Source organism: Buteo buteo, chromosome 8 (genome assembly GCF_964188355.1).
Source record: "Buteo buteo chromosome 8, bButBut1.hap1.1, whole genome shotgun sequence".
Taxonomy (NCBI): Eukaryota; Metazoa; Chordata; class Aves; order Accipitriformes; family Accipitridae; genus Buteo; species Buteo buteo.
The window spans coordinates 47,119,440-47,144,704 of record NC_134178.1 but is presented as its reverse complement, the minus strand read 5'-3'; the positions used below and the strand labels follow the sequence as shown (position 1 = coordinate 47,144,704).

Here is a 25,265-nt window from a genome sequence, read left to right as displayed (position 1 = left end):
AGTATCTCAGTGACACCACCTCTCTGTGGTGTACAGGTAAACATACAAAAGCACTTTCCCAGTAAGAGATAAGGAAATGCATGCTTTTATTTTTTTTTAACATGATCCTACCCAACACACTGATGCCAAAAAAAGTAACTGTAATGCAGTCTAGTTTTTACATACTGTCATTTGGCTCTTCACAGCACTTGCCTATCTTACCAGATACATACAGCACTTAAGAATATTTCACAGTTATTTGGCACATTTGAGATGGAACAATACCATTATTTGCCATTTCATACAACAGGGAACAATGTCAGAACAACTTAACAGCAACTACCTCAAAATAACATGCCAATGTAAATGTCACAGAGTCAATGAGGGGCATGAGTTTAATGAGAGGAAGAAGGAAAGGGGCCCTCGATTTAATTCAGATTTCTCACATTGTAGGCCAGCTCCCCTAATTACCAGGCCTTCCTCTCCCTCCCGATAGGTATCTACCAGTTAAAATCCTCCTTTGCATTTTTAATTTTCTGATTGCAAATATTGATTTAAAGAAATAAATGCCATTAATATTCCAATTTAACCACTAGGCACTAAAGCTTAAGTAAATAGAACAATGGATGGAAAAAAATCTTCCCAAACTGCAGTCTCTTAGGTACTAGAATGCTCTCGAGGCAGAATAAGTTAAAACCCCTTTGGAAAAGCCTTTACAGAAGACTCTGTATTGGCTTGAGGGTCTTGACTGGTACTATTTCTTTTTCATTAAATGATACAAGCAACCCTATTACACTGACAAAAACAATGGTATTGCAGACAGGCAGAGATGAAAACAATAGTAGAAAGAGACAAGACAAATGGCAAGCTTCCCCAGCTCCTTCCCTTGTCATTAAAAAGATCCAGTGAATTTCTGCGCTCTACAAAACAGAGAACAAGAGGAAAACTGGAACCCCATGCCCCTGATCAACATGAGGCTATCATGTCACTACAGACCTGGCTGCCTATAGCATAGGGAACAATGGAAGGTGGTTGTTCCACCCCCAGCACCCTCTTTGGTGGGCTGGGAGATGGAGATCCTGTCCTAATTTTTATATTCTTGGTGTTCTTGTAGACCTCCAAGGCATAAGGACTCATCCTCACCAAATCAGAATTCCTACATAATACAAGACATAGCACTTTGATTAAAATGCTTCTACAATGGAAAATCCATCACAGAACACAAGCTTCTATATATTTTCTGCTCTCTCAACATGACTGAACATTGAACATAGAGACATCCATACAGAGTCATGTGACAGAGAAAGAGCTGTGTCCAAAGGCTGCAGACAAGGAATTCATGTTCTAGCAGTGCTTCTTTCAACTGGAGGGCCCTAACAGGTAGCACTTCCCTGCCAGATGGCATCAGTTCTGGGATCCCCAAAAGCAGATGTAGCTGGTTCAGATTCCATAGACTAGGCCAAGCAGCTGTATCTGACCTGCAGTCTCAGGCAATGCAGGCTCTCAGCACTGTGCCGTGCAGCATGAGCCACGCAGACATGGCTGTCAGTTAGGTGAATGAGTTTTACCTGACTTATATAATGCAAGCAAGACATCCCCCAAAATGGGATCAATTGTGCCTCATGTTTTTGATGTAAACAATTTTTTTTTATTTTAATTCATCCTGCTTCAATTCCCAAGCTTAAAGCTTCAGAAATTCATCAGCTGCTTTGAAAAACATAAAACTACATTCTAGTTTCATGTGTAGATACTTAACAAATTAGGATGACAGCTGGCTGAACCTGTACCACTCCCAAAGGCCCAAGAACACCTTTCCACTTCAAGGATCAATATCAGTAAATCAGTACAGAGGAATCTATTGGCTCTGCTTACCTTGTAGAGAGTGTCCCCAGTGGTGTCATGAGTGAGCTGAACTACCACATAAGCATGTAGGAAATTAGAAGCAATCATATCAGGGACAAAAGGTGTGCTTTCGTCCTGGAAGATGATGGCTACAATGTCATTCCCAATGTGACGCTTCCGCTGAAGCTGGAGAGGAAAAAAAATAATAAAGCGAGAAGGCAGGTGAAAAAAAGAGCAGAACAGTATGATGGGGCCTCAAACACCAGTCTGCCTAGCATCTCCAACCCATCTGTTCAACCAAACTCCTCATCACTGCTTTTACCATTACTCCAGCCATAATTCCCAACATTATGCAGTTATGCATTCTCCCCTCTAGGCAGTCCCTCGTCAAATACCCATCCTCTCTTAGCCACACTATTATATTCCTTAGTTCTCCTTCCAATACCTGCTGGGAATCTCCCTCTGTGAAGGGCAGCTTTGTAGACACATGAAACATGATCTCCTTGCCCTGGAAATTTGTATAGACCGACTCAGTGCCCGTTTGACCTCTGGTAACATCCAAGCCTCCCCGGAACCTGAGCAAATCCATACCACACCATAGGTCAGGCAGGACAGAGGTGAGAAAGTAGAGAGAAGAAAGATGATATCAATAACAGTAGTTTGGTACATCGATAGTATCAAAGGTAATTTTTAAGAAATCAGTGATAGCAAGGCACCAGATCTTCCCAAAACAAATGCACTGACTGAAGCTGCACAATATTTCTGCTGATGAACATACTTGCTTGCTAAAAGCTATGAAGCTAAACCAGGGATCCTCAGAGGAGCTACTTTCTTTGGCATTCTGAGAAACACAGTCCATATTTTAGAACTACAGAAAGGATGGGCTGGCCCTCAGAAAGAGACTACAACAATACTGACCCATACTATTGTGAAACAAACTGACATTCACACAATTAAATAAAATTATTCTTTACTGATACTGTGGGTCAGATTGAGATACCAGGAAACCTTTAAATGAAAATACCAGCAGAGACCTAAGCTCCATCTTGTTCCCAGGCAGGATGGCTGACAAAAGCATTCTGGGCTTCTCCACCTACACTGGGATTCAGAGGCCACAGCACTTTTCTGAAAGCAGGGCTCTAACAGAGCCACAGCCTCTGAACACACAGTGGTTCCCTAACTCAATCTGACTTTCCAACTGCACTGGGTACACACCCACGGAAATCCTGCAGCTGAATCTTGTCACCAAGGAAATCCAGGAACTCCAGAAAACCCAGACTCTCTTCTGTGTTACCGAAGACTTCTTCTTCAGTCGTCTTCAAAAGGAAAGGAGAAGTCATAAGGAACACATGCAGTACAAAGAACAGGCAGTAATTTCTATACATAATTCAACCAGGTTTGAGGACTTGCACAAACAAATCAATCAACATAAGGCAAGCTTCTATCCTTTCTTTTTACAGCATCTGTATTTTTCACAGAATAGTACGGACCTTGTTATTACATTTAAGCTAAGAGAACTGACTCTTTTCGTTTTGCCTTAAGTATCGTAGGATCTGAGGGAGCTTACCTGTCCAGGTTTCTGGTAGATGACCCCAAATTTGAAGTTATTGCTTATGACATGTTCATCAAATGCAACAATAAGCTGCGAAGCCTGAAGTAATGAAAATACAAATTATCAGTTGGACGTCATTAGCCAGACCTTGATGGAACAGGGACAAACAGACATATCAGAACATTATACCTTGGGGTAGAGGACAGGAAAGAAGCGTTCAACATTCACATCCTCACACAGTAGCTGTTGAGTGAGAAAGAGAGAGGGAAACAGAAGTGTGATTATCATGTGCCCTAGCTTGCTGCAGACATGAGAGTGTAGGCACTTTTTATAATTATCTGTCAGGAGCCCCTTCAGGCAAAAAATCCAAGGTAAATTTAGAAGTGAAATTAGAGAAGCTAAATGGAAGTGTAAAAGGGAAGTATATGACAGTACTATTGAGGAATAGTAGAAAAGAGGGAAATGGGAGGATAGAGGTGAAAATAACTTGAAGAATGAGGCGTTAAAGAGTGAACAGGCAAGCTCAAATCTCACCTTTGCCATCTGGACAGCATTGGGAAACTCATTCAGACAGGAAATGGGGATCAGATCATGTTTGGTGCCAGTCCGAGTCCTGACACAAAACAAAAAAGGCATTAGTGCAAAGGCTGAAGGGAGACACAAGCAATGCTGGCTCTTTAAAGAAAGAGTAGCCATTCCTTCAGATTATCCTTAAAGCAGTTAATTCCAGAGGATTAATTTTAAGCCTAGTGCATAAAATCACTGGAAAAGGGAGGTATTTACACTTCTTATTGCTCATCACTTGTGGTGGGGAGCAGAGGAAGACAAAACAGGGATGCTTAGTCTCTTGCTCCTTTGCATTCTTTTCTTTCTTAAAGAAATATTTTGCTTTGCTCCCCCCACCTCCGCCCCCGCCATTTTCTTTCACAGAAATCTAAATGTTGAAATACAATTAATGGACACAGTATTATAATGCATTCATAAGATCATACAATGAGGGTTTGAAAGACAGTTAAAAGGTCTGTTAGAGATGGCCTAGGAAAGCAGATCTGTGCAAAGTATAGAAGGTAGAAACTGGTGTAGCACTGTTCCAGAAAGCTGATGGAGAAAAGCTTCCTTTCTCTATACATGCATATTAAAGGAGAGATGTCCTTCTAGGGAAGAAGAAATATTGGGCTGTCAGAGTTCTCTTCAAACCATTATGAACAAGTTGAGCAAGTGTGCTGCATATAATATGGTATCTTAATAGAGGAATTACTACCCTTTTATTCTTCACCAGTCTCTTCCATGTAGGAAGGTTGCTGGGGTCAGATAAGCATTCCCTGGCACAGCTCACAAATAGGCTCTCTCTTCCCTGCCCCCAGATTATTGCTCCACCTGGCACTCTGAAGTGTTCTGTGCATACAATGGAGGAAACCCATCAGTGATTCTCTTGTAGCTGACTCCTATGCAACCAGTATTTTCCCTGAGTCCTGGATGAATCCTTGTCAGCAACTGTACATCAGTTGGTTCCAGTAGCATATTGCCTACCGGAGGTGCACCCAGCCCATAGTCTGGTAATAAGATTTTCTGCAGCATGCCTCTCACCTATGCAAGACCCATCTCTGTTATTCCTCTAGCTCATTCAGCAGCTCTCTCTCTAGGTAACGGCTCTCTGTGGAAGTCTTAAAGGTTATGGCACTTCGTAGGCTGTCCTAGGAAGCTAAGGAATGTTCTAGCTCACCTTCAAGGGAGCCTTAGTCTCAAGCACAAAGTCCAAAACCAGGCCTGGGCTAGGCTGCCCTCTATCAGGGAATCCATATTCTCCTAGAGAGTACTGACATGTCTCTAAGTAAACAGAATAAACAGAAAAACTTTCTTTTTGAGGGAAAAAATGATGTTTTTCACACAGGAACTATAAAGATGGACCTGCAAACATCACTTCAGCTTCCTGAAGGAAACTGCTGAGAGAAATTCAGAGGGGAAGGCAAGAAAAGAAGGCTCAAAGGTTTCTTTGCAGTCCTCTCCAGGAGAAAGACATGAGATTCACACCAATATCTATGCAGAGGAAGTTCAAGGTAAGATGAGAGACACAGCGCAGTAACATACATACACTTCAACAACAGGCTCTGTTACCTCAGCAACAGGCGTAGATTTTCCTGTTTCTCAATCTGTTCATACTTCACAGAAAGTACCAGGTAGCCCAAGGACATGTCACTGGAGTAAAAGTTCTGGTGCTCCTGAAAACCGGAAGCCAAAATGCATTATTCCCAAAACGCTTCCCAGAAAAGTTTACCAGATTTTTTGCATACAATCTATCACTCAAGATTAGCTAATTTTTAATTTAACTAGCAATGGCGTGCTTGAAGACATGCATATGCTGTCTCCCAGCCCCCTCGATGATGAATGCATGAGCATATCAGTCAAAGTTCATCCACTGTCAGTTCAGTTCCTCCTCAGCTGTCCATCGTCAGAAGGGCTCCCGAGAAGGAATAGGATGAGAACATTCAGCAACACATTTTGAAGAAATTGAGTTTCTCGTAAATAAATTTGTATCTTTCATGGACTTTCCCTGTATCCATTCAGAGTCTGCATGACTAAGCAGTGGTTTCCAGCATACTCAACTGGACGTGGTCATGGGAATTTTCTATACAAACAGTAATGGCAGAATCATTATACCAAATGGCTGATCTATAAGAGCACTCAGATCTCAGGGAGGATGCAGTCAGAGCTCCAGGTAACTACTTTGCAGATGAAGACTGTCCTCAGCAGTGCCACTTACACTGCTTGAGCTTTAGTGGAGTGTGCCTCGAACAAAGTAATTCAGTCAAACAATGAACCATAATGCAAACTTTTTCACAGGCTCTATATAGAAATGGCTGTGGCCATACATTTGTCCTGGGTATACAGCCATGTTCCAATGGCCTGAGTGTAGCAATATATATTTTATATATTGATATATATATATATAAAACATATATATTGATATATATAACCTCTAACCTCAAAAGGTTGCCTTTTGACAAGAGATGTGAACGGAAACCTCTAGCACAATGAGAATACTATATAGGTGGAATCATCCAGAAATGCTTAGATCACTCCCAACTTCCTAGTGGAAAACCATGTTATGGCCAGGTTTTGGAGCCATCTGCTACATATAGTCTGACTAAAGAGCTGAGACTGAACTCATGCTTTAAGGATGTGAGGTATAAGCAGGAAAGAGAAACCAATGAGAATGTCATGCAGGGGATCCAATTCTCTTTGGATTAGATTTGATTAGATTAATATCTTAATCTCTTGCTGCTAATGAGGACTTCTGTTGAAAGGGGCAGTAGTACATTCCAGTATTTAGCCTCCAAACCAGAAGAATATAGTGAGACTGGTATGGTACTTCTGAGTTAGTAATGATGGAAGTTGGAGTAGGACTCCATCCCAGCAAAGCAAAATAATAATAAATAAAACAAAATAAAAAATCCCCAAACAAAAATCATCTCAGCTACCCTATAGCAGGCAGAATTATCAGTGCCCCCTTATGCCTTGGGACCATGAAAATCAGGAGAAAGTCATACAGCAATCTGCTGACAGTGGAATCAGGAATGTGTCCACAGAGATCTTCAGTGCAGAACAGTTTAGGCAACAGGAAAGGAAAAAAAAAAAAAAAAAAGCAAGGCTTTCTTTTGTTATCTTTTGTAAACAAATCTTAGGATTTTCCAAATCCCAGATGATGTACCTCAAGATACCCAGCTGGATTTCCCACTTGTAGTTCTGTAGGAAAAAGAAGTTCTGTCCACTCACTGAGAAGTCAGATGCTCCCAGGAGATTAAATGCACACACTTTAATGGGGAGCTTGACTCCCAAATTCCACTTGTCAACTCTTTCACAGAGAAGAGGTACCAACCGCTATCTTGTTTGTTGATATATTTTCTAATGATAGTGTTGCCCATCACCAACTTACTTGAAAGACATAATCAAAGTACTCTGCATACATTTTAGTGTGTACAGATTCCATTCTGATGTACACCAGTGGTTTTATGCTCCTTCATTGTACAAGTGTTCTCCTTGGCCTAAACGCAAAGTGTTTGTCATTGTCAAATTAAATGGAGGAAAGAACACCGTTCCCCTGAAAATATGAATGGGCTGTTCTACCACCAGAATAGCAGTCATCTCAAATCAAAGACAGAGTCACCTGCAACCTGAGAAGACAGCCAAGAAGCATAAAGTCAGTAACTGAGACTGCAAGACTCGGAGGGAGCATCACAGGAAGCACTGTATAAATGCATCCTTGTGCATGACACAAGAGCATTATGCACTGGGACAGTAAGTTAAGTGTCCAGTTGTACAGTCAGAACTTGCACGATTTGGAATGTGTTCTGTCAAGGAATACTCTGGACACAATAAATTAATATTAAGGACTCAATGGGAGCAAAGCATGTAATTTGATCAAGAAGAGTTGCTACACTGACACTTCCTTCCTCAGCCTTTTGCCTAGAAAGTACAGGTCTGTTCTGTCTCTGGTGGATTGCAATCTCTCTCAACACACTGGTGAGATTGCCTTTTGCTGTGGAAAAAATCTAAACAACTTTTTGTATTAGTCATAGTTCTGACTCACTGTGAAACAAAGATACATCTAGTGAAATACTCTGATATCTATGTGGACATCGGCATCCTGAAGTCAACAGACAAAACAATCCCCTCTTTGAAAAAGACAAAAAGGAATAAGTAAGACTACAGTCAGTACCCTAAACCTGGATGTGAAGATGAATCTATTATACTTCTTTAAGTATTAGAGATATCATTGTCCTCAATTCCTCTTTGAGGAAGAAAAAAACCCAACACCCAGAACTGCCCTACTAGTGACTCATGTTGAGAAAGTTTCATGGCTTCTGGTGCTAGCATAGTCTACCTTCTGCTGAAGCAGACCAAAAGAGTGGGTCCTGAAAAAGGGAAGGTATAAGTAGAGAGCAGCAAACAGGTAAACAGAATAATGTGGCCTCTAGCCACAGTGTTCAAATCACAGAAGTCTAGTGTGATCTGTCACACAAGCCAATGGTAGCGACTGAACTTATCTGTATGTGGGAAGAAAAGCTGAAATCAAAGGAAGCCACAAAGGCTGAGAGGACAGTTTATTTCTCCTGACCATGACCTTCAGGATACTAAGAGATTTTTTGGGATGTGAACAAGAATCAGGTGCAGTAGTCATTGTGACCAAGGGCAGAAAGACAGAGCAGCTGAGGAATACACAGATTCAAGGCGCAAAACAAGAGTATGCTCAATGGTCAGTTGAAGTCTAGAATCAAAGTAGTCCATAAACCAAAGCAGTCATATGCTACAGTGGACGCCCAAGATAGGCTGTTAAGGAAAAAGATGGCACAATGCCAACAAAAGTCAGGACTAGAAGGCACAACAAAGGAATAGGAGCCAAAGCCTGAGGTTAGCTGCAGCCGAAAGTAACACCGAGCTGCAAAGACCAGAAAACAGGATGCCTTTTGACGAGACTTCTAAGCCAGACCCCAGCAGGTCTGATACATTGGGATCTCAGTTGCTTTGTAGACTGGGCTATCAGCTCTGCAGGCAGCATAACTGGGCAGAGCTGCACAAAGGGGTGCAATCTTCACAGGGGATCAGGCACCAGAATTAGTGGACGTCTTAGAATAATTGAATTTTTGTCGAAGCTACTCTGGCTGTCTACCTTGATCCTGAATGTAAGATATCTGAGTAGTGGTATGTATGAATAAAACTAAAATTTCCTCATTATGACTTTTTTTTTCCCCCTCTGTGATTTTCTTTCTTTGTAAAAAACACATAGTCAATAAAAAACACATAGTCAACAGAAGGCAGACTCAAGAGTCCTTCAACGTACAACAGCATTTATCATTAGCTGTCCTGAAGAGATGAACCATCAAAAGGCTTTACGGCTAACACTGAAGACTGCAACTCAGCGGTGACAAGATACCCTGGAGCTGAGATGATCTATGTATAGGTACAAATTTGTTCAGCCACAGAAGCAGTTTCTGTAACATTTAGGGCAGTCTGAAAGGAAGCTCTGGATTTCAAATGGAACTCTGTAAAAGCAATTAAGTATCTTCCATGGGGCCAAGGGAAAAGACTAACAGATATACAAGGAGCGCTGACAGCTTGCCTGAGAAGTTATAAAGCTATTAAGACATTTGCCATGTTCTTAGCCACTTGGGTTCTTTTTGATGAAATAGGATTATTTTTCACTACTCAGTAGCAGCAATTGCACCAAAGATGAACAAACCAGACAAGAGTAAAAGACATCTTCCCCATGGGACCTGGTATGTTTCATCATCTTTTAGCAATAGGAGCACAGGAAGCCAGAGAACACTGAAAGATCTTTACAGGATTCAAAATGGGTTCATTAGCCCATTGTCTTCCTTCAAGACAACTGAAAATAAAAAAACAATTAACTTTGAAAAAACTTGGCAACCTCTGGTCACCTGGTAAAACACTGGGATGATTTCATCCCTGAAGAAGGAAGAAAAGCAGCTTTGGTGGTCAGATGATTATGTGGTGACCTCAGGAAGATAATGATACCTGAATATCCAAACCTATCAACAGCGATAGATAACTAATAAACTTACAGTACAGAGTAGGCAGCATCATTATTCCAGCAAGCATTCCTGTTGGAAAAGTGTAAGGTGTTGTTTGCCAGTCAGATGACAACAAGGATATAGAAGCTACTCCCACTGTTGGCAACTGCAGAACACAGAACCACTAAGGCTGGACTGGTGCTGAAATAATACCTGATAAGGTTGTCTCCTTGCAGGCCCTCACTGCATCTCTGCCTGGAGAAAACTAAAAAAAAATAAATAAATCTTGAGCTGATGTCAGCTTGTCATGACAGGAAAACAGTAACAAGCTCCAAAACACATGTATTTGCATACCAGAGGAAAATGACCCTGAATGAGAAGACCTGCAGTCTCTGCAAGTCAGAGAACATGTTTACTAAAAGCATAGACTTGTAGTAATGAAACAAAATTAGAGAGACTTTAAAATAACAAAAGAGATCATGACAATTAAACCTAATAATAAAAATGTCCTTTGACTGCTCAAGTAGTTTCCACCTCTTTGTCCTAGCTTAAATTAGAAATTCACACTAATAATTTCAGACGTAGTTCCTTCCGCTGAGAGGACTCCACCGAGTCAGTCCCCAACAGTTCACAGCACTGCAGAAACAATACTTTAACCAGCACAAAGGAAGGACAGCATAATGGAGAAATACATGACCACATAGGAATGTATGGCAAGAAAGCTTCTCTCATCAGCACTGCCAGCTTCAAGTGCTTGTGAAACTGCACCCTAAGATTCTTTGACTGGCATTTCCAATGTATACCTTTATGAAATCCTTCCTGGCTTCGGGCTACTTCTCTTTATTATAGACTTGAAAAACAATGCAGACATTTAATAATTCTCACAGTATAAGACATAAGGTTTTACAGCCTTCTTCCTACAGGCAAAATGAATCTTATTGTGTAATAGTCATATAAAATATAGACCATGAAACAAAGGTAAGGAACTGAGCTATGGCTTGTATGTCCTAGCACTTCTTTTTTTTGCGGTTGTTTTATAGGATCTGCATGTTCTGCAAAAGGTGTCAAAAGAACTGTCCAAATTTGAATGACTTGGTATATGCACACCCACAACACAGACATGCATATTAAGTTTATAATACCACACATACTCTAATCTCCCATCTTGCTTAAAGGATATTCCCAAAACCACTGGCTATGCCTGTCCCATCACGCGATGCTTATGGACTCTTCTTCAGCTAAGAATTGTTTGCAGTTATTCAAAGCATGCAAGAGACCTTTCTTCACCTTTCTGAAATAACCTTCCCGTGTTATCAGCAAGAAAAGGACCCAATCCACACAGCATCAAAATCACTGGTCTTTCTAACTGTGCACTGAAGAAATACTCTCCTTGTGGAAAAGCTCTGAGCTCTCTCCTTACCTAAGCCTTTAAGCCATGGGTTAAAACACAGGTTTTCTACCATGTGTAGAGTTTTCTGTGAGAAGAGTCCTGTTCACCTTGTTCTTTTCTGATACTGGCTTGCTCAAAAACTTGCATGTTTAATTGAACAGAGACACACATTCATGTCAATTAAGACAAAGAATAAAACACTGGACACTGTAGAAAAGGAAAAATATAGGAGAGGAGTTTTTCTGTAGTAATGAACATCGATGGTTGGGCACTTTGCAAATGCAGAGAGTCCGATGATATGGAAATTCCTGGATCTCACTTGGCATGAGCAATGATGATATGGCCCTGCTTGAGCAGGAGTATGAACAAGATGAGCTCCAGAGGTCCTTTCCAACCTCAACCATCCTGTGATATCAGGTCAGCAATGAATCCTACAATCAGACTGAAAAAAATAGTATCCCAATTTGCCTCTCATCCTGGCTGGCTCTGGAAACCTTCAAGCACAACACTAAATTTACCATGACAGAAAAATAATTACAGTTGGCATACTGAAAGCTTTCAGAATGTCACAGGGTAAATGTCCATTAACAGATTGTACAGCACAGCTGTCAGTCTAGAGAGGAAGCCTACAGAAAGGGTACTTTACATATACGTGATATTAATATCGGTTTCTACTGTTGCATACTACACAAGATCATTCAGACAAGCCCAACTACTGCTAAACACGTCCCAAGCACTGCTTAAAGCTCCACCTCTTCCTGGTTTTGAACTTATTAAGCAGTCGCAGAGGGAGACCACTGAATAAGATGCAGTGTGAATATACCTGCTGGGCTTTCTTATCTCCTTATGCCATGGGTTTGTTCTCACTTGTTCCTGATGGTTACTATCATCCTGAGATCCAGTCTGGGAATCAATCAATTCCCTAAACAGGCCAACGCAGATGGACCTTAATGGCCAGCCAGCAAACATCCACTTTATGAGGCCAAGCTCTGTTTCCCTATCTGTCAGACTGGAATTTTTAAAATCAGGGAACACTTAGCACCAAACTTACTTAAATCAAACAACTGTAAAACAAATTGCACAGTTTCTTCATACACATTCAGTGGTGATACTTACTACCTATCCACACTGAGGAAAATGGATCATTTTGCTTACTACTGAGGGGCTTGCACTATCAGTGCTGAAGTCTCCTCTAAAAATAATACCATCTCCATTTCCAATATTATTACACTTTTTTCCCCTTGTCACCCCAAGGTTGGTATCTGCCCAGGAGCCTCAAAAGAACTTCTTAACCAAATACAAGCATTTCCTGTGCAAATCTTTCTCTTCTGTTAATGCACAGGATGATGCACATATCACACGGGGACAGGACCAACTTACACATGCTATGGGCCATGCGGTTGTAGGTACCTTATTTATATTAGTTCAAGGCATCATGAGGAATTGAAATGGAGTGGCTGTGCAGTTATTTCTAAGTCCATCAGAAAAAAACCTGAGATACATTTCAGCCTTCAGGCTGGGTAGGCAGAGAAGGCACTGAAGGTCACCCTTACCTTCCCCAGAAAATGTTTGCGGTACAGCTTGGCTGTAGGGTCACTTTCCAGTTTCACTTTACCACTCCAGGGAAAGGGTACATCTGACAGAGTTGGACTCAGGCTGGAGAGGTTGTGGCTGGTCCCTTCAATCCAGTAGCCCCCAAACTGGGGTAAGATAATGAGAGGATATGGCCACCCTTTCTGTAATACCTGTAATAATTATAATAATTCAGGACAGAGAACATGAAAGCTGACAGGCCAATAAGCTGAAAGGCCAATAAGCTGAAAGGCCCATAAAGTCCAAGGAAAAACAGAGGAGAGCAGAACTAACTCACCTCATGGATGCTGGGATAAGGAATATACTCCTCTTCTGTCTGAAATCAGAAGAGACCATTAGCAAAAACGTGTGACATCTTTTAAAGTGTTATGCTCTCATAATGGCATAAGCTGTGCCCTCAGCTTCCACTCTGCCCTAGTCCCTCTTTAGAGTGTTACTTTAGGATTTAAGGTTAGACTCCATTTCCCAGGTTTTAGCGTTATAATACAAAACTTTGAGAACAATAAATTTAGGAGTCAGATTTCACCCACCTTCCTCCTTGAAACTACACAGAACACAGGCATGCAAAAGGAGGAGGTAGCCAAACTGTAGGCAAATTGAATGAGGTTAGGTGTGACAGCCTCTCTCCTTTCCTTCCACACAGTGTTAGACAGCTGCTGTTCTTCTGCAGACAGATGACAGTAGGGATGGTAGAAATAGTACTGTTATTTACAGTGAGATCAAGGTTGTGTCATCTCCATAGCTAGACCTGTGGTATACAAATGAGCAGTGCTGATGCACGACTGCAAGAATAGGAGCAGTATCTGAGCCACTTTATGCCAGCTGGATGCCCCTTCCAGCACCAGAAAGAGCACTGACTATCTCTGACAGAATTCAGCTATATCAATTCTCTATGTGGCTTTTTTTTAAGGTCATTGAAAGATTAAATTCAAGGTCAAGGTTGATTGTAAGGTTGCTGTGCCTGAGCTGAGACTGAAGGAATGGAGAGGAAGAGTTGAGAATTTGAAGATGGGAATCTGTTCTTATTGGCCTAATAGCGAGGGAAACAGACACACCTTCTAGTAGCACGTGTATGAGTCCTCAAGCAGACTACTGAAATAAATGCAATGTGGTTTCATAAATATTATTATAGCTCTTACATTTAATAAAATTTAAGAAATTACTTAGTCAAAACTAAGATTGTTAATAATAATAAACACTTATTGGAACCACTTAAATTGGAAAAAGGGAAGTATTTTTTCTGTTTCAGCTACATAGTTTCACCACCTTGTGCAGCAACTTTAAAAAAATAATTTTTTTTTTTATTTTTTTTTTTTAAAGGCAAGCATATATGTGTTCTTGGGCTGTTTGTAGGCTCCCTGTTTATTCGAAGATGAAAATACACTGCAAGCCAGGTCAGTAATGATCTGCCATTCTCAGCAACTTAGGAGGCAACAATGACTTGGCCTGACCTTGAGAGGAGCTGGAAGGGAACATCTTTGTTCGTCCAGACGACTCCCCTGGAAACATAAAGTCACAGACAGTGAATCCTATGTTTTAGCAGCTCTGTTTCACTTACCCTCTGTGTCCTTCTCTGTATCCCCAATATGCATATTTTGTTTCTCTGTAATTTTCTATTTTATGCAAGTTTGGAAGTTTGGAATACACAGGAGTAAAGCTAGAACTTGGCCAGTCCCCTAGTTTGGCGTTAAAACTGAAAAGCTCCCCCCACCTTACATGTCTTAAAAAGCAGAAAGCTAGCAGAAATCAAATGTGATCTCTGAAACTGATTCTCTAATTCTCTAATCTCTTCTAGCTACTTTATTTCCTATCCCAAGCAAGAAAAAAAAGGAAGAGGTAAAGACAAAATGCAAAAGAACAGTATTTCAAACCACTCATTCCTGTTCTACTCTTCCCTCTCCCTTGAATATACTGTCTCTCTTGAAGATACTTATTAAGCAGCTTATGTGCCTTGCTTCCATCCACGTAAGGGAACAAATCTCTCTCTTGGAGGTAAGACAGAAAATCAGAGCTGCTTTCCATCCATGCATCTGACTAGTGTAACAGACTCCTGCAGGCAGCAAGGAGCCACACAGCAAAGCCCTACACATCTGCTTTCCTAGGCACCATTACTGTGAGGTGGGTTGGAATGGCAGGGCAGAAGACTACTGGATGCCTAATTTCTTCCTGAATCAGCAGCTGGCATCCAGACTTGATTCTCATTCTTAAGGCTATTCCATCCTCTGCCTTCTCACCATGGCAGGAGTAGCTCACTTCCGCCACACTTCTGCAGCAGAAGCACACAAGAACAGGAAAATTTTAGTGTGGACAGCCCCAACACAGACTGAGCAGAAGCCCAGAACAAAAGAAACCAAAAAGATATGGGGCCCAACAGGCTGCATAAAATGCTGGCCATAGTCCAAGAGGGCATCAATACAGACAGAAGAGTAAGAGGCAAAATTTGCATTGTCAGATAGGAAGCTGAAGACCAGGATTTAAGCTTTCTTTTATACACAATACATAAGCATTCAACTACTGCCACCTAAATCTTGTAAATCTCATATCGGAACATGCTGCTGAGACCACATTTTTATACACCATCAGTGACTGCTTAATGGAGTGGCTAATCAGGGATTCCAGACAGGATAAGCAGCTCTTGACTTTCTTCCGAAAATAAGCAGGATCTGATTTATAACAGCTATGTCTATGCAAGTATTCTACAGTGGAACTAGCTTGTAAACTAGTATCTAGTAGAAATAGGTAAATCTCAGTGGAGTTCTACAGTGGAAATTTAAAAGGCTCAAAAGCAAAAGTTTGGGGCCAATGGTCCAGCCATATAGGGTGAAAAACTGCTAGTATAGCAACAACATTAACATTGAACAATAGCAACATTACATCAAGGATTAATAATGATCAGGATGCTCCTTGCAGGAGGAACAAAAGCAAAAAAAAAAAAGAGACACATCTATTACACATAAAAACAAGATATAGAAAAATCAGAAAGCTTATTAAAAGAACTTAAAAATGAGCCATAAAAAAAGCTAAACCTTCATGAAATTATGCGGACCAGACCTTGATCTCACAACAAATGCATAACACCTTCAAAAAACTCTTAAAAACACCGAAGTAAACCAGTATGGCTGAACTCCAGGGTAAGGGAGGCTAACAGTAGATGCATGAGGGCCTTCTTCATAAGTCTGAAGTTGAGTTCAAACACAAAAATAGCAGTAACAACAAATTTTAGTTGGTTAAATATAGAAACACTGTAAAGCAAGTGAGGAACAATCTGCAGATAACATAACAACAGCAAAAAAATTTATTTTCCTTAACTTTCCTATGTATTATATTATAATATTATATATTTATATCTCTATATATATAAATATATATTGATATATTTAACATATTGATATATAAATGTATAATTTGTATTATTATATTATTTTCCTATATATATAATAATATATTATTTTCCTATAACTTTCCTTAATATTATATTAAAGAAGCTTGCCAAAATGTCTACAGGGTGACACAGGATCAAACTATAAAAGCTAAACTTAGAGAGAGTTATCCCCCCAAAAAAAGAATAATTTTTTTTCATTTGTATTTTCAACAGAGGAGCCTGAACAAATACCAGCTTAGAACTGTTCTTCATAGGGAAATGTCAGACAAACACTATACAGTCTTAACAATGGGCAGCTAAGAAACCAATAGAGATGCAAAATTAGGTGGTCTGAATATGCTGGAAATTCTCATCAGCTCCCTCTTATATCTCTAACTAAAGAGGTCCAAATGCAGTGAGAGACAGTTTTCATATGGTAAACTGGGAGCTGAGAAACACTGAGAATCTTAAGCAACACAGTCTTCCAGTAAGGGATATCTGCTAGTGATTCTTCCTTATACAGATTCCAAAAGGCCTGGAAAAGATTGTCATACCTTTTAACATGTGCTTGAACTGAACAAGAAGCTCTGGACACTCAAGCTTACTTTCCAGCACAGAGTTAAATGAGCCAGGCACATTTATAGAGCTTGTTATTCTAAAGCACTGAGAATATACCCCAAACATAGTTTGGGTGTCAGTACAGTGGTTTCAAGATCTGTGTCTGTCTACACATGAACATATAGAAGAGATACCTTCAGCCCCTCCTTGCCCCACTTCTCCTGTCTAGTCTACCAAATAGTACTTGAGCCTCATAACTCTACACTCAGCATTTTGCTGCCACCTTCCACCTTCTCACCTTTATAGTCCCACCAAAGTCTTGCATTTTCCTCATATCCATAACCTGGTCACCCAAATTCCAGAAAATAAGTTGTTTCTTATAAGTTTAATTCCTGCACATAATAAAAGGCTGCAGTTATGTGCCATGTTACATGTTATGTTAGGTCAAAGTTAACCACAGCATTTTAAAAAAGGTGTACCGCTCAGAGAAAATATTGGTTGTCTGTGACGATGCTCTGAGAACAGAGCATCTGAAAAAATCAGGTTTAAAGATTTTGTTGTTAGATATATAACACATTATTATATTACTATCTCTTTATTTGATAGGGCAGGGTTGGGTTTTTTTCCCCTTTTACTCTATTTTAATTTTATAACATAATATATGCAACTAAATGCACGTATTCCCATAAGAAAATTAAGCCAGAGTCCTCTTTTCTTCTGCAAGTTAAAGACAAGGCCTACGATATTTATTTATTATACTTTATTAAAATTTATTAAAGTTATTTATTAAACTGTTTGACTTTGCTAAATGCAGTTATGTTAACATCCAGTTAATCACCAGTCATTAGCAGCTGCTACCCAGCAGAAACATAGTTTCTTGAAGAAAATGCCAGAGATACTTTAAAGCAACTTTGATTTTCTCTCAGAATCACACTTCTGCAAAGAACAGACAGAAGTATAATACTTTGTGTCTATTCCTTCCATCATGCTGGTTGGAAAATGAACACAGGAAAATGCTTTTGAAACCTGATTTAAGAGTAGGTATAGGAGCTTGGGTCTAGAAGAGCTGAACATTCTGCAAACCCAAATTAAAGGGTATTGGGAGTGAAGTGACAAGACAAATAGCAGCTGATTATTTGTTTGGCTATTAAAAATCAAGAGGTCCCAAAGTTGGACAGAATAACTTCAAAAGATCCCAAAGTTTGACAGAATAACTCCTCCTTACCTGCATTTTTTCAATCATCTCAAACAAGTCCACAGTCTGTGAAAAGGAAAAGACAACAGGGAAAAGAATTTAACATTTGCAGAAGTTAACGTTGTCTTCTGTGGTAACCCAGATATTGAAGAAGCCAACAGCTCCTTCCATGTTTTGGCACAGAAACTACTTGCTCTCTGAAGACAGGATGGAATCGTTCTCCCTTAACGGACAGCATGGACAATACAACTGCCCAAATTGTCTTCAGCTTGTGTTGCAAAAGCTTGACCTGGAACCTGATTGGACAGGTATGAGGAATTTCTCTCCTTCAATGGGTTGGACTATGACTGGATACAGTATAGCATAAGAAATTATTAAATAAACACGTTTAGGATTCTCACAGAAGTGGGCAACTATAGCTATAACACATGCATGCACATGAGCTTGCTTTCAGTCATTTCTTCTGCCCAGTGGTTCAAGGCACATGCCAACCCTGAGCCAGAGGAACATGAACTGCCTTTACCTTGCTGGGGACAGCAGAACCGAGAGCACATGGAACACCTTGGGTGGGAGAGTCTACAACATCACTGATGCAGCGCAACTCCTCCTCAGACCTTCTGCAAGAGACAGAGGCAAAAGGGGGAAAAAAAAAAAAGAAAAAGAAAAAAAAAAGAACAACTTCTAAAAGAACTCAAGATGCCAGTGCTTGCCTGCAGTGCCTCCTTTGCTTTCTGCTACCTTCTGTTTACTATTCCTCTCCCCAGACCATTTCTTGCCTATGAGGAAGCTGTCATTCCCTGTGAGATTCCCTGAGCTGTCTTCACTTACCACTTGGCACCTGCAAACATCCTGGATATAACAGCAAAAATCTTCTGGCCCTGACTGCTCTGTCTCTGTTCACACACACTATTTTCCTCACAACTGTCGTGAAGTGCTGAATGACTGTTTTTGCCAAGTTCCTCCTCTATCATAGATTTGCAGCAGAATAAAGAGAGGTCTCACAGGAAGCTTTGGGATCAGATCTCAAAACCGAACCATATTAAAAGAGCTGGAAGTTCTGAAATATCACTGAATTCAGCACCTAAAGGACAGCCCCAGTTACCACAGCCTGGGTATTAGTCTCCAAGACAGGAACGTAACAGAGATGGTGCTAGAACAGAACCGATACACCCTGCAGGAGAGACGCAGGCATGGGTCCATGTTACCACCACCGGTAAAGGCAGTGTGCACACTAGATGGGCTTTTGTCTGCACATCTTCTATGGAAAAAATACTATTATTTTGGCCCCTGCTGCAGCAGCAGTATACACAAATAGCAGCAGCACTTATTTGATTTCATAGAAGAGAAAACAAAATGTAACACAAACAATGCACTTTAAAAGACATGTATTGCATTGCCCATTGCACTATGGACAGTCTCACTGCTAGCTCCAGCTCTCCTACTGTTAGTTAATAAAATTTTCATGCCATTCGGAGTTTTTACTAGCAGTCACAACTGGGGTTTAAGTCATGGTGAAGGTCACATAGGTGGGACTGGGAACAAAGCCCAAGTTTCTAATACAAGAGACAAGACTCATCCACTTTGTAATGCCATCATAAATATGGTTGTTATGTGATCATATAATGCAATCATGAATTGCTATCCTCTAGCTGTTAGATGTACGACTCCTACTGCTTCCATGCTAAGAGATTGGTATCTGTAAGTCATGCAGACTCTTGCTTTGAAACCAGTGGCTACATTCCCTGTCATACAGAAGTTTTTGTATTTCTGTAATTATGAACCTACACTCTATTGCAAGCTCCAAGAAACTCTATGCCCACCCATTCTTTGACAATTCACAATTTATTTTAGTAGCCTAATGGCATCATGTAACTTGTACATAGGCTGATCTACACAAAATAACGCAATGCTTCCATCCCACAATTTTCTCCTAAAATTCAAGTGAGAGAGATCTGTGTAATGCATCTAGAGATTAAAGCCATAATGTATATGGGAGGGAAGATGTAGGAGTTAGTCTTGACATCCTCAAATAAATATTGGAATAGTTAGGTGGCAAATGTATTTTAAATGAATATTAATATTATACCAACACATGCTTTATTTATCATCTTAACTCATTTACTTGAAGCATGTTTGGGACTAACAAAATTTATGTCCAAAGCAGTAAATGAAAGATTTTCATTGTTTCTTTTAGCAACCTGAAGATTCTGTTCTGTGAGGCCTAAAAACATAAGAGCTTAATTTGATAAATTCTCACTTTCAGAAACTAGCCATCTCCAGAGAAGTGTAATAGTAGAACTTTTGTGCAACTGGATGCCCTGGGGCCTTGTTGCATGCTACAGTGTTTTCCTTTGATATGTCCCTGGTTTGAATCCTGAATCATTCAGTAGAGAGTAAAATACACACCTGCATCATGGAAATCTGGCAGGTCCCACATAAGGTCAGCATGGCCAGCCCTGCCCCTCTTCTCTCACCATAAATTCATCTCTGCACTTTGGACTGACCGGAGCACTTCATGCAGCAACTGCTCCTTACTGTTCAATCCTAGTACAGTTCTATTGTCAAAATTACTCCAGCAGATGCCAAAATCATTGGGTTTATCATGCATTTAGAGATGTTCTGAATTCTGTAATTATCCTAGACTAGGGATGTGCTGAGGGACTTTAAAATTCCAGGAGAGTTACTTAGATTTTATGTTGTCTTTTACAAAAGATCACAAAAATTGGGGCCATTTTAACTATTGCTTGAAAGTCCATTTGTGAATTTTGAACTTCCGGAATGAAAAGCACTAAGCTTTATTTATAGAAAGACAACGCACTTCTTTTCAAATTGGAACTTCAAACTCTTTGACCACAGAAAAGCAGAATACCATCCTTCTGAAAAAGCAAAGCAATTCTGCAGACTGGGAGAGGAGCACATATGTGCAAATGTATACGTGCTAAAGCTTTATTTTTAGGAAATGGCAACAAGGGGAAGCAGAGGGCCTGGAAAATGATGAAGACTAAACTAGGATTTTACTAGTGAGAGTAACCAGCGCAATAATTTCAAGCAGGTAGCCAAACCAAAAGTAGGCACTGCTGATCCACTGCTATAGACTCCACTTTCAATTCTGAAATGGTGCAACAAGCACCTTTGCAGCGCTATAAGCCACTATCTCCACACACACAACACTGCTCACGCCCCGTACTCATGTCTTGCAGCATCCTCTGCTATTTGAGTCCTGGGATCTCTCTATATGGCTCTCTCAAAATCATTCCCATCTGCTATAGCTAAGCCAGTTCAATAACCAAGTCAATGCAAATATTTGTTCCAAGAAAAAAAACACAAATTGGCCTCGACAAATGTGGAATGATTGCTGGAGGTGACTTATCGATATGACACCCACACCCCCTCTTAAGGGAAGGTAAACTTCCAGGGTGGAATGCAGTGGATATGCAAGAAATCTGTTCCATAATAATTCCCTAAGCAACATAACATGCAACCTCAGATATTAGCCACACCAGGGGAGCTTGGTGTCTTGACTCTAAGAGAAACAACACAGAAGGTGGAGTGGACTGGAGACACCGCGGCCAGGCTCTGTGATATCACCTCAGGGACAGGGAACTGGAACTACTGGAACAAGAGGAAGGTCCCTGCATTGAGACCACTGAAGCAAGGAGGTGAAACAATGGGGTTCTGTCAACGCTATGGCCTTACTTCTGATTTATATCAGAAGTGCCCAGTTCTGGAGTACTGACATGCTAAATTGTGTTCTCTGGGTGAACTTTGCTCATTATAATACCAAAATACACCTCCATCCCAAAAGCTACCTGCCTTCAAGGTGCAACCACCCCTCACTGAGCATGTGCTCAGAATTTCTCTAGCATATACCTTTAAAAGTGAGAGAACTTTATACCAATCAAAGTAAAGGTATGTATGACAAAAGTCACTCAAGCTCCACCTAAAAATAAGAAAATATGAAAGTGCTTAAGAGAGGAGGAATGCTAGGGAAGACACCGTCATAGACAAGTCGGGAGGACATCGCTGACTTCTGGGATCAGTCAACAGGCTGAATCTCTCTTCCCGCCCATAGGGAAGAATCCCTATTGGGGGACTGGGTAAGATTTGAACCCTCAGTTATACTGAGTGCTTCCCCAGGAAACTTAGAAATCTCTGTATAGTTTTTCCATAATTTAGTGTGCTTGTAGTCGACTGTATTATTATTTGCACATGCTTTGCAGAAAGTGTATTAATCACTGGCAATCCAAAAGAACCTGTACTGTTGTTTTAATAAATCGTGCTGTTCATTAATCTAGTCATGATAGTTCGTTAACGCAACCAAACTCCCTAAGTCTGGTAATTCTAACGCATTGAACGTGGCTAAGCTGAGAGTGCAGTACACCGCAAGTACATTTGTCATCGTGATAGTTCAACATATTGAATGTGACTGGACTTATAGCATTGAATTGGACATCGCTCAGAAATTAAACCTAGCTGCCCCCAGCCCCTCTGACATCTGAGGATAAGCTGGAATGCAAGGGGGTTTATTTTCTGCCAAACTTCTTTACCCTTCAACGCAACAGAAAATTGGCATAGTTGGCAGGATTGCCATGGATAAACTGCTCCAAAAATATAACTATGCCCCTTCCCCGGCTGGGAAGGAGCGGGCTCAAAAGTTTTGGAAGAATGAGAACGCACTGAGCGGCATCAGGCTATGCATTTGTGCGGTTTTAGGAGCCTGTTTATCTTGTGCTCACAGCAAGAAGCTAAGGAAGCCCCCGCTCCCAAACAAATTCCTGACGTAGAATATACAGCTTTGAAATCCAAAAATGAGGTGTCGAAGTCATCACTGGCCTTTGAAAAGGAGACAGGAGAAAAACTATCTGATAAACTTGTGAGTGAGGAATAATCATCTTAACTATTGGAAAGGGTGAATCAGCTACCTCATTCTTGCAGTGAGACACTGCAAGTGTTTTTTTAAATCCCTCACGAGAAGGGACAGGCAGTTCAGAAGAACTGCAGGTAATTTGAAACAAGACCAAGCCTGCAATGCTCCTAAGGAAAATTCCGGGCAACCACTTCCCTTGAGCAACAGCTTCCGCTCTTTCACTCCCTCATTTCTCCCCGAGAGAGACATATTTGCTCTACCAAATACGATTTTTAGGCACTCAGTGAAGACAGCTGAAAACGTGACACGGAGAGCCTTGCTCTGCTAACACCTGTACGGCTTTGAATTTTGCTCACACGCAGATTCAAGAGGAGGCATTACCAGGACAGAGCTGGGAAGAGGAAGTAACTTTACCCCGCCGTTCGCTCTCAGCTGGTCACAAACTCTTCTGCCCACAGGCCCCGACTTCCAGTCAGGAACCCCCCTTCCAGCTGCACCCCCCCCCCTTCCCCTTTCTGGCTGCTGGGGAGCTCCTGCCCCTCCCGGGAGGACGACGGGTGGGCATCCCCGCTCTCCGCTCACGGCGGCCTCCGTCTCCCCACACACCGACGGAAAAGCCGGGCCGGGCGCGGAAAAGGCCGGCAGAACCCCGCTGCCTCTCGCTCCCCCACCAGCTGCTGCCCCGCGGGGCAGGAGAACGGCGGGCTCCCGAGGGAAACTAACCTCGCCACGCACCCGCGCTCCCAGCCCCGGAGAAGTCCGAACCGGGGAACTCGCCCGCTCCCTGCCGGGGCAGGCGGGAGAGGAGCAGGCCCGCCTCCCTCGCGCCCCCTCCGTCCCCTCAGCGAGAGGAGGCCCCGCCGGCCTCTCCTCCCGCCCGGAGCGGGGCCCAGGCGGGGACGGGCCGGCCCCACAGCCAGACCCGGACCCGCCGGGCCGGGAGACCGTCGCCTTCCCGCCCTCCTCGGCTGCCCGCCCTTGCGGGCACAACCCGCGAGGGCTTCTGCCTCCCGCTCCCGCCACACGGCCGCCCGCCCCGGCGCGTCGCCCCAAACGCCGGCAGCCGCCGCCCTGCCCCGTCCCCGGGGCTGCCGGGGGAAAGGCGGTGCGGGCCAGGCGCCCGAGGTTAAGCGGCGCCGCCCGGTACCCGTCCCGGTACCCGTCCCGGTACCAGTACGTACCCTCCGCCGGCCGCGGCAGGGAAGCCGCGCTGCCGGGAGAACATGCCGGCCCGCTCGGCCGAGTCAGCTGCCGGCTGCCCTCCTCGGGAGCCTCCTCTCCTCCCGCCGCCCCATGGAGAAGGGCTCGGGCTCCCCCCACCCCTCCTCTTCCTCCCGAGCCGGCCTTCCGCGGGGAGACGGCGGCAAAGGGCACCTCACAGCCGGGAGCGGGAGCGGGGCGGGAAAGGCGGGAGATGAGGGAGCGGGGGATGGGGCCGTGACTTCTGTCCCTCCTCTGCTGTGGAGATCGGCTCTTCCCTGACTGGGACAGCCGCGCCGAGGAAGGTGGACGCCGGGTTGCCGGGGGTGGTGAGGAGGCAGCGTTGGGCAAGGACAGCGGGGCGGGGGGGTGTCCCTTACTCACCTCTGCTGTAGGGCAAGATGTCTCCCCAGGCTCTCAGTGTCCAGTGGGAAAAGGGAGCATCGAGGCAACCCTCCACAACTTCGCATTCCCTTCAGCGAAAGGCTAAGAAGGTACCGACCCACCGGCCTTTGGTACTTGGAGCTGACCTACATCGAGCACTACGGAGATTTTGGCTTTACATCCCCCCTTGTGACATAGCTCACTGATCTAACATGTAAGCTGTTCTCCAGGGAAGCTCAAATCTTGAGGGGTCAGAAACCCCTTAATTGCACGTATTTGCGTCCACTCATCAGTAGATTATCATTCCTGATAAAAGCTGAGGATGAGACCATGACCTTCCATTGCAAGAGTATGCACGTACTTGCATTTAAATAAGAACACAGAGCTCTTCTGGACACATTTTCTTCCTGTGATTCCCAATTTCATTCCACAGCATGATGTAATGTTTCCTCTTTACATCAAGACCTATAAAGGCAGCAGCTACAACCGTGTGCCAAGTGTCAGCCTCACACTGGGTCTGCTCTAACTCATGAAGGAGACGGTAGGAAACACAGAACAAGAGACAGAATTTGGGAGAAGAGCCAGAGAGCTAGGAAAAGATGCAAAGGAAGAGTAAAAGCAGAATGCAGAGAGACCAGACAGAAAATATGAGATAGCTGATATAGATGGGCAAAAAGAAAAAGAGAGAAAGCGAGCAGCTGCATCAAAGTTTTAGGATAAGAGTGCAGCAAATTCATCGTAATGCTTCCTATAAATTCTACTTGTGAAAGACCTGGATAGAAATTATTGTGGGGCCTTCAAGGGTTTGTGGGTG

The 25,265-nt window shown here is 42.4% G+C and overlaps 1 protein-coding gene across 8 annotated transcripts in view; it reads right to left on the bottom strand.

Annotated features, from left to right (window-relative positions):
- LOC142033966 (rap1 GTPase-activating protein 1-like) overlaps positions 1-24,847 on the bottom strand; it is a 45,811-nt gene extending 20,964 nt beyond the window's left edge. For 7 of the 8 annotated variants that reach the window (XM_075034638.1, XM_075034639.1, XM_075034637.1 and 4 more), the window contains exons 1-13: positions 24,452-24,847; positions 18,524-18,617; positions 18,031-18,066; positions 14,338-14,385; positions 13,164-13,202; positions 12,847-13,038; positions 5,489-5,592; positions 3,908-3,986; positions 3,563-3,616; positions 3,389-3,472; positions 3,037-3,137; positions 2,267-2,396; positions 1,852-2,007 (exon numbers count right to left, since the gene is read on the bottom strand). In XM_075034638.1, the coding sequence (XP_074890739.1) occupies positions 1,852-2,007; positions 2,267-2,396; positions 3,037-3,137; positions 3,389-3,472; positions 3,563-3,616; positions 3,908-3,986; positions 5,489-5,592; positions 12,847-13,038; positions 13,164-13,202; positions 14,338-14,385; positions 18,031-18,066; positions 18,524-18,617; positions 24,452-24,537 (1,203 nt within the window). In that variant the 5' untranslated portion in view covers positions 24,538-24,847. Of the gene's footprint in view, positions 1-1,851; positions 2,008-2,266; positions 2,397-3,036; positions 3,138-3,388; positions 3,473-3,562; positions 3,617-3,907; positions 3,987-5,488; positions 5,593-12,846; positions 13,039-13,163; positions 13,203-14,337; positions 14,386-18,030; positions 18,067-18,523; positions 18,618-24,048; positions 24,318-24,451 lie in introns of those variants that run through there. The other variant, XM_075034641.1, reaches the window with a different exon arrangement.
- Positions 24,848-25,265: the final 418 nt, after the last annotated feature.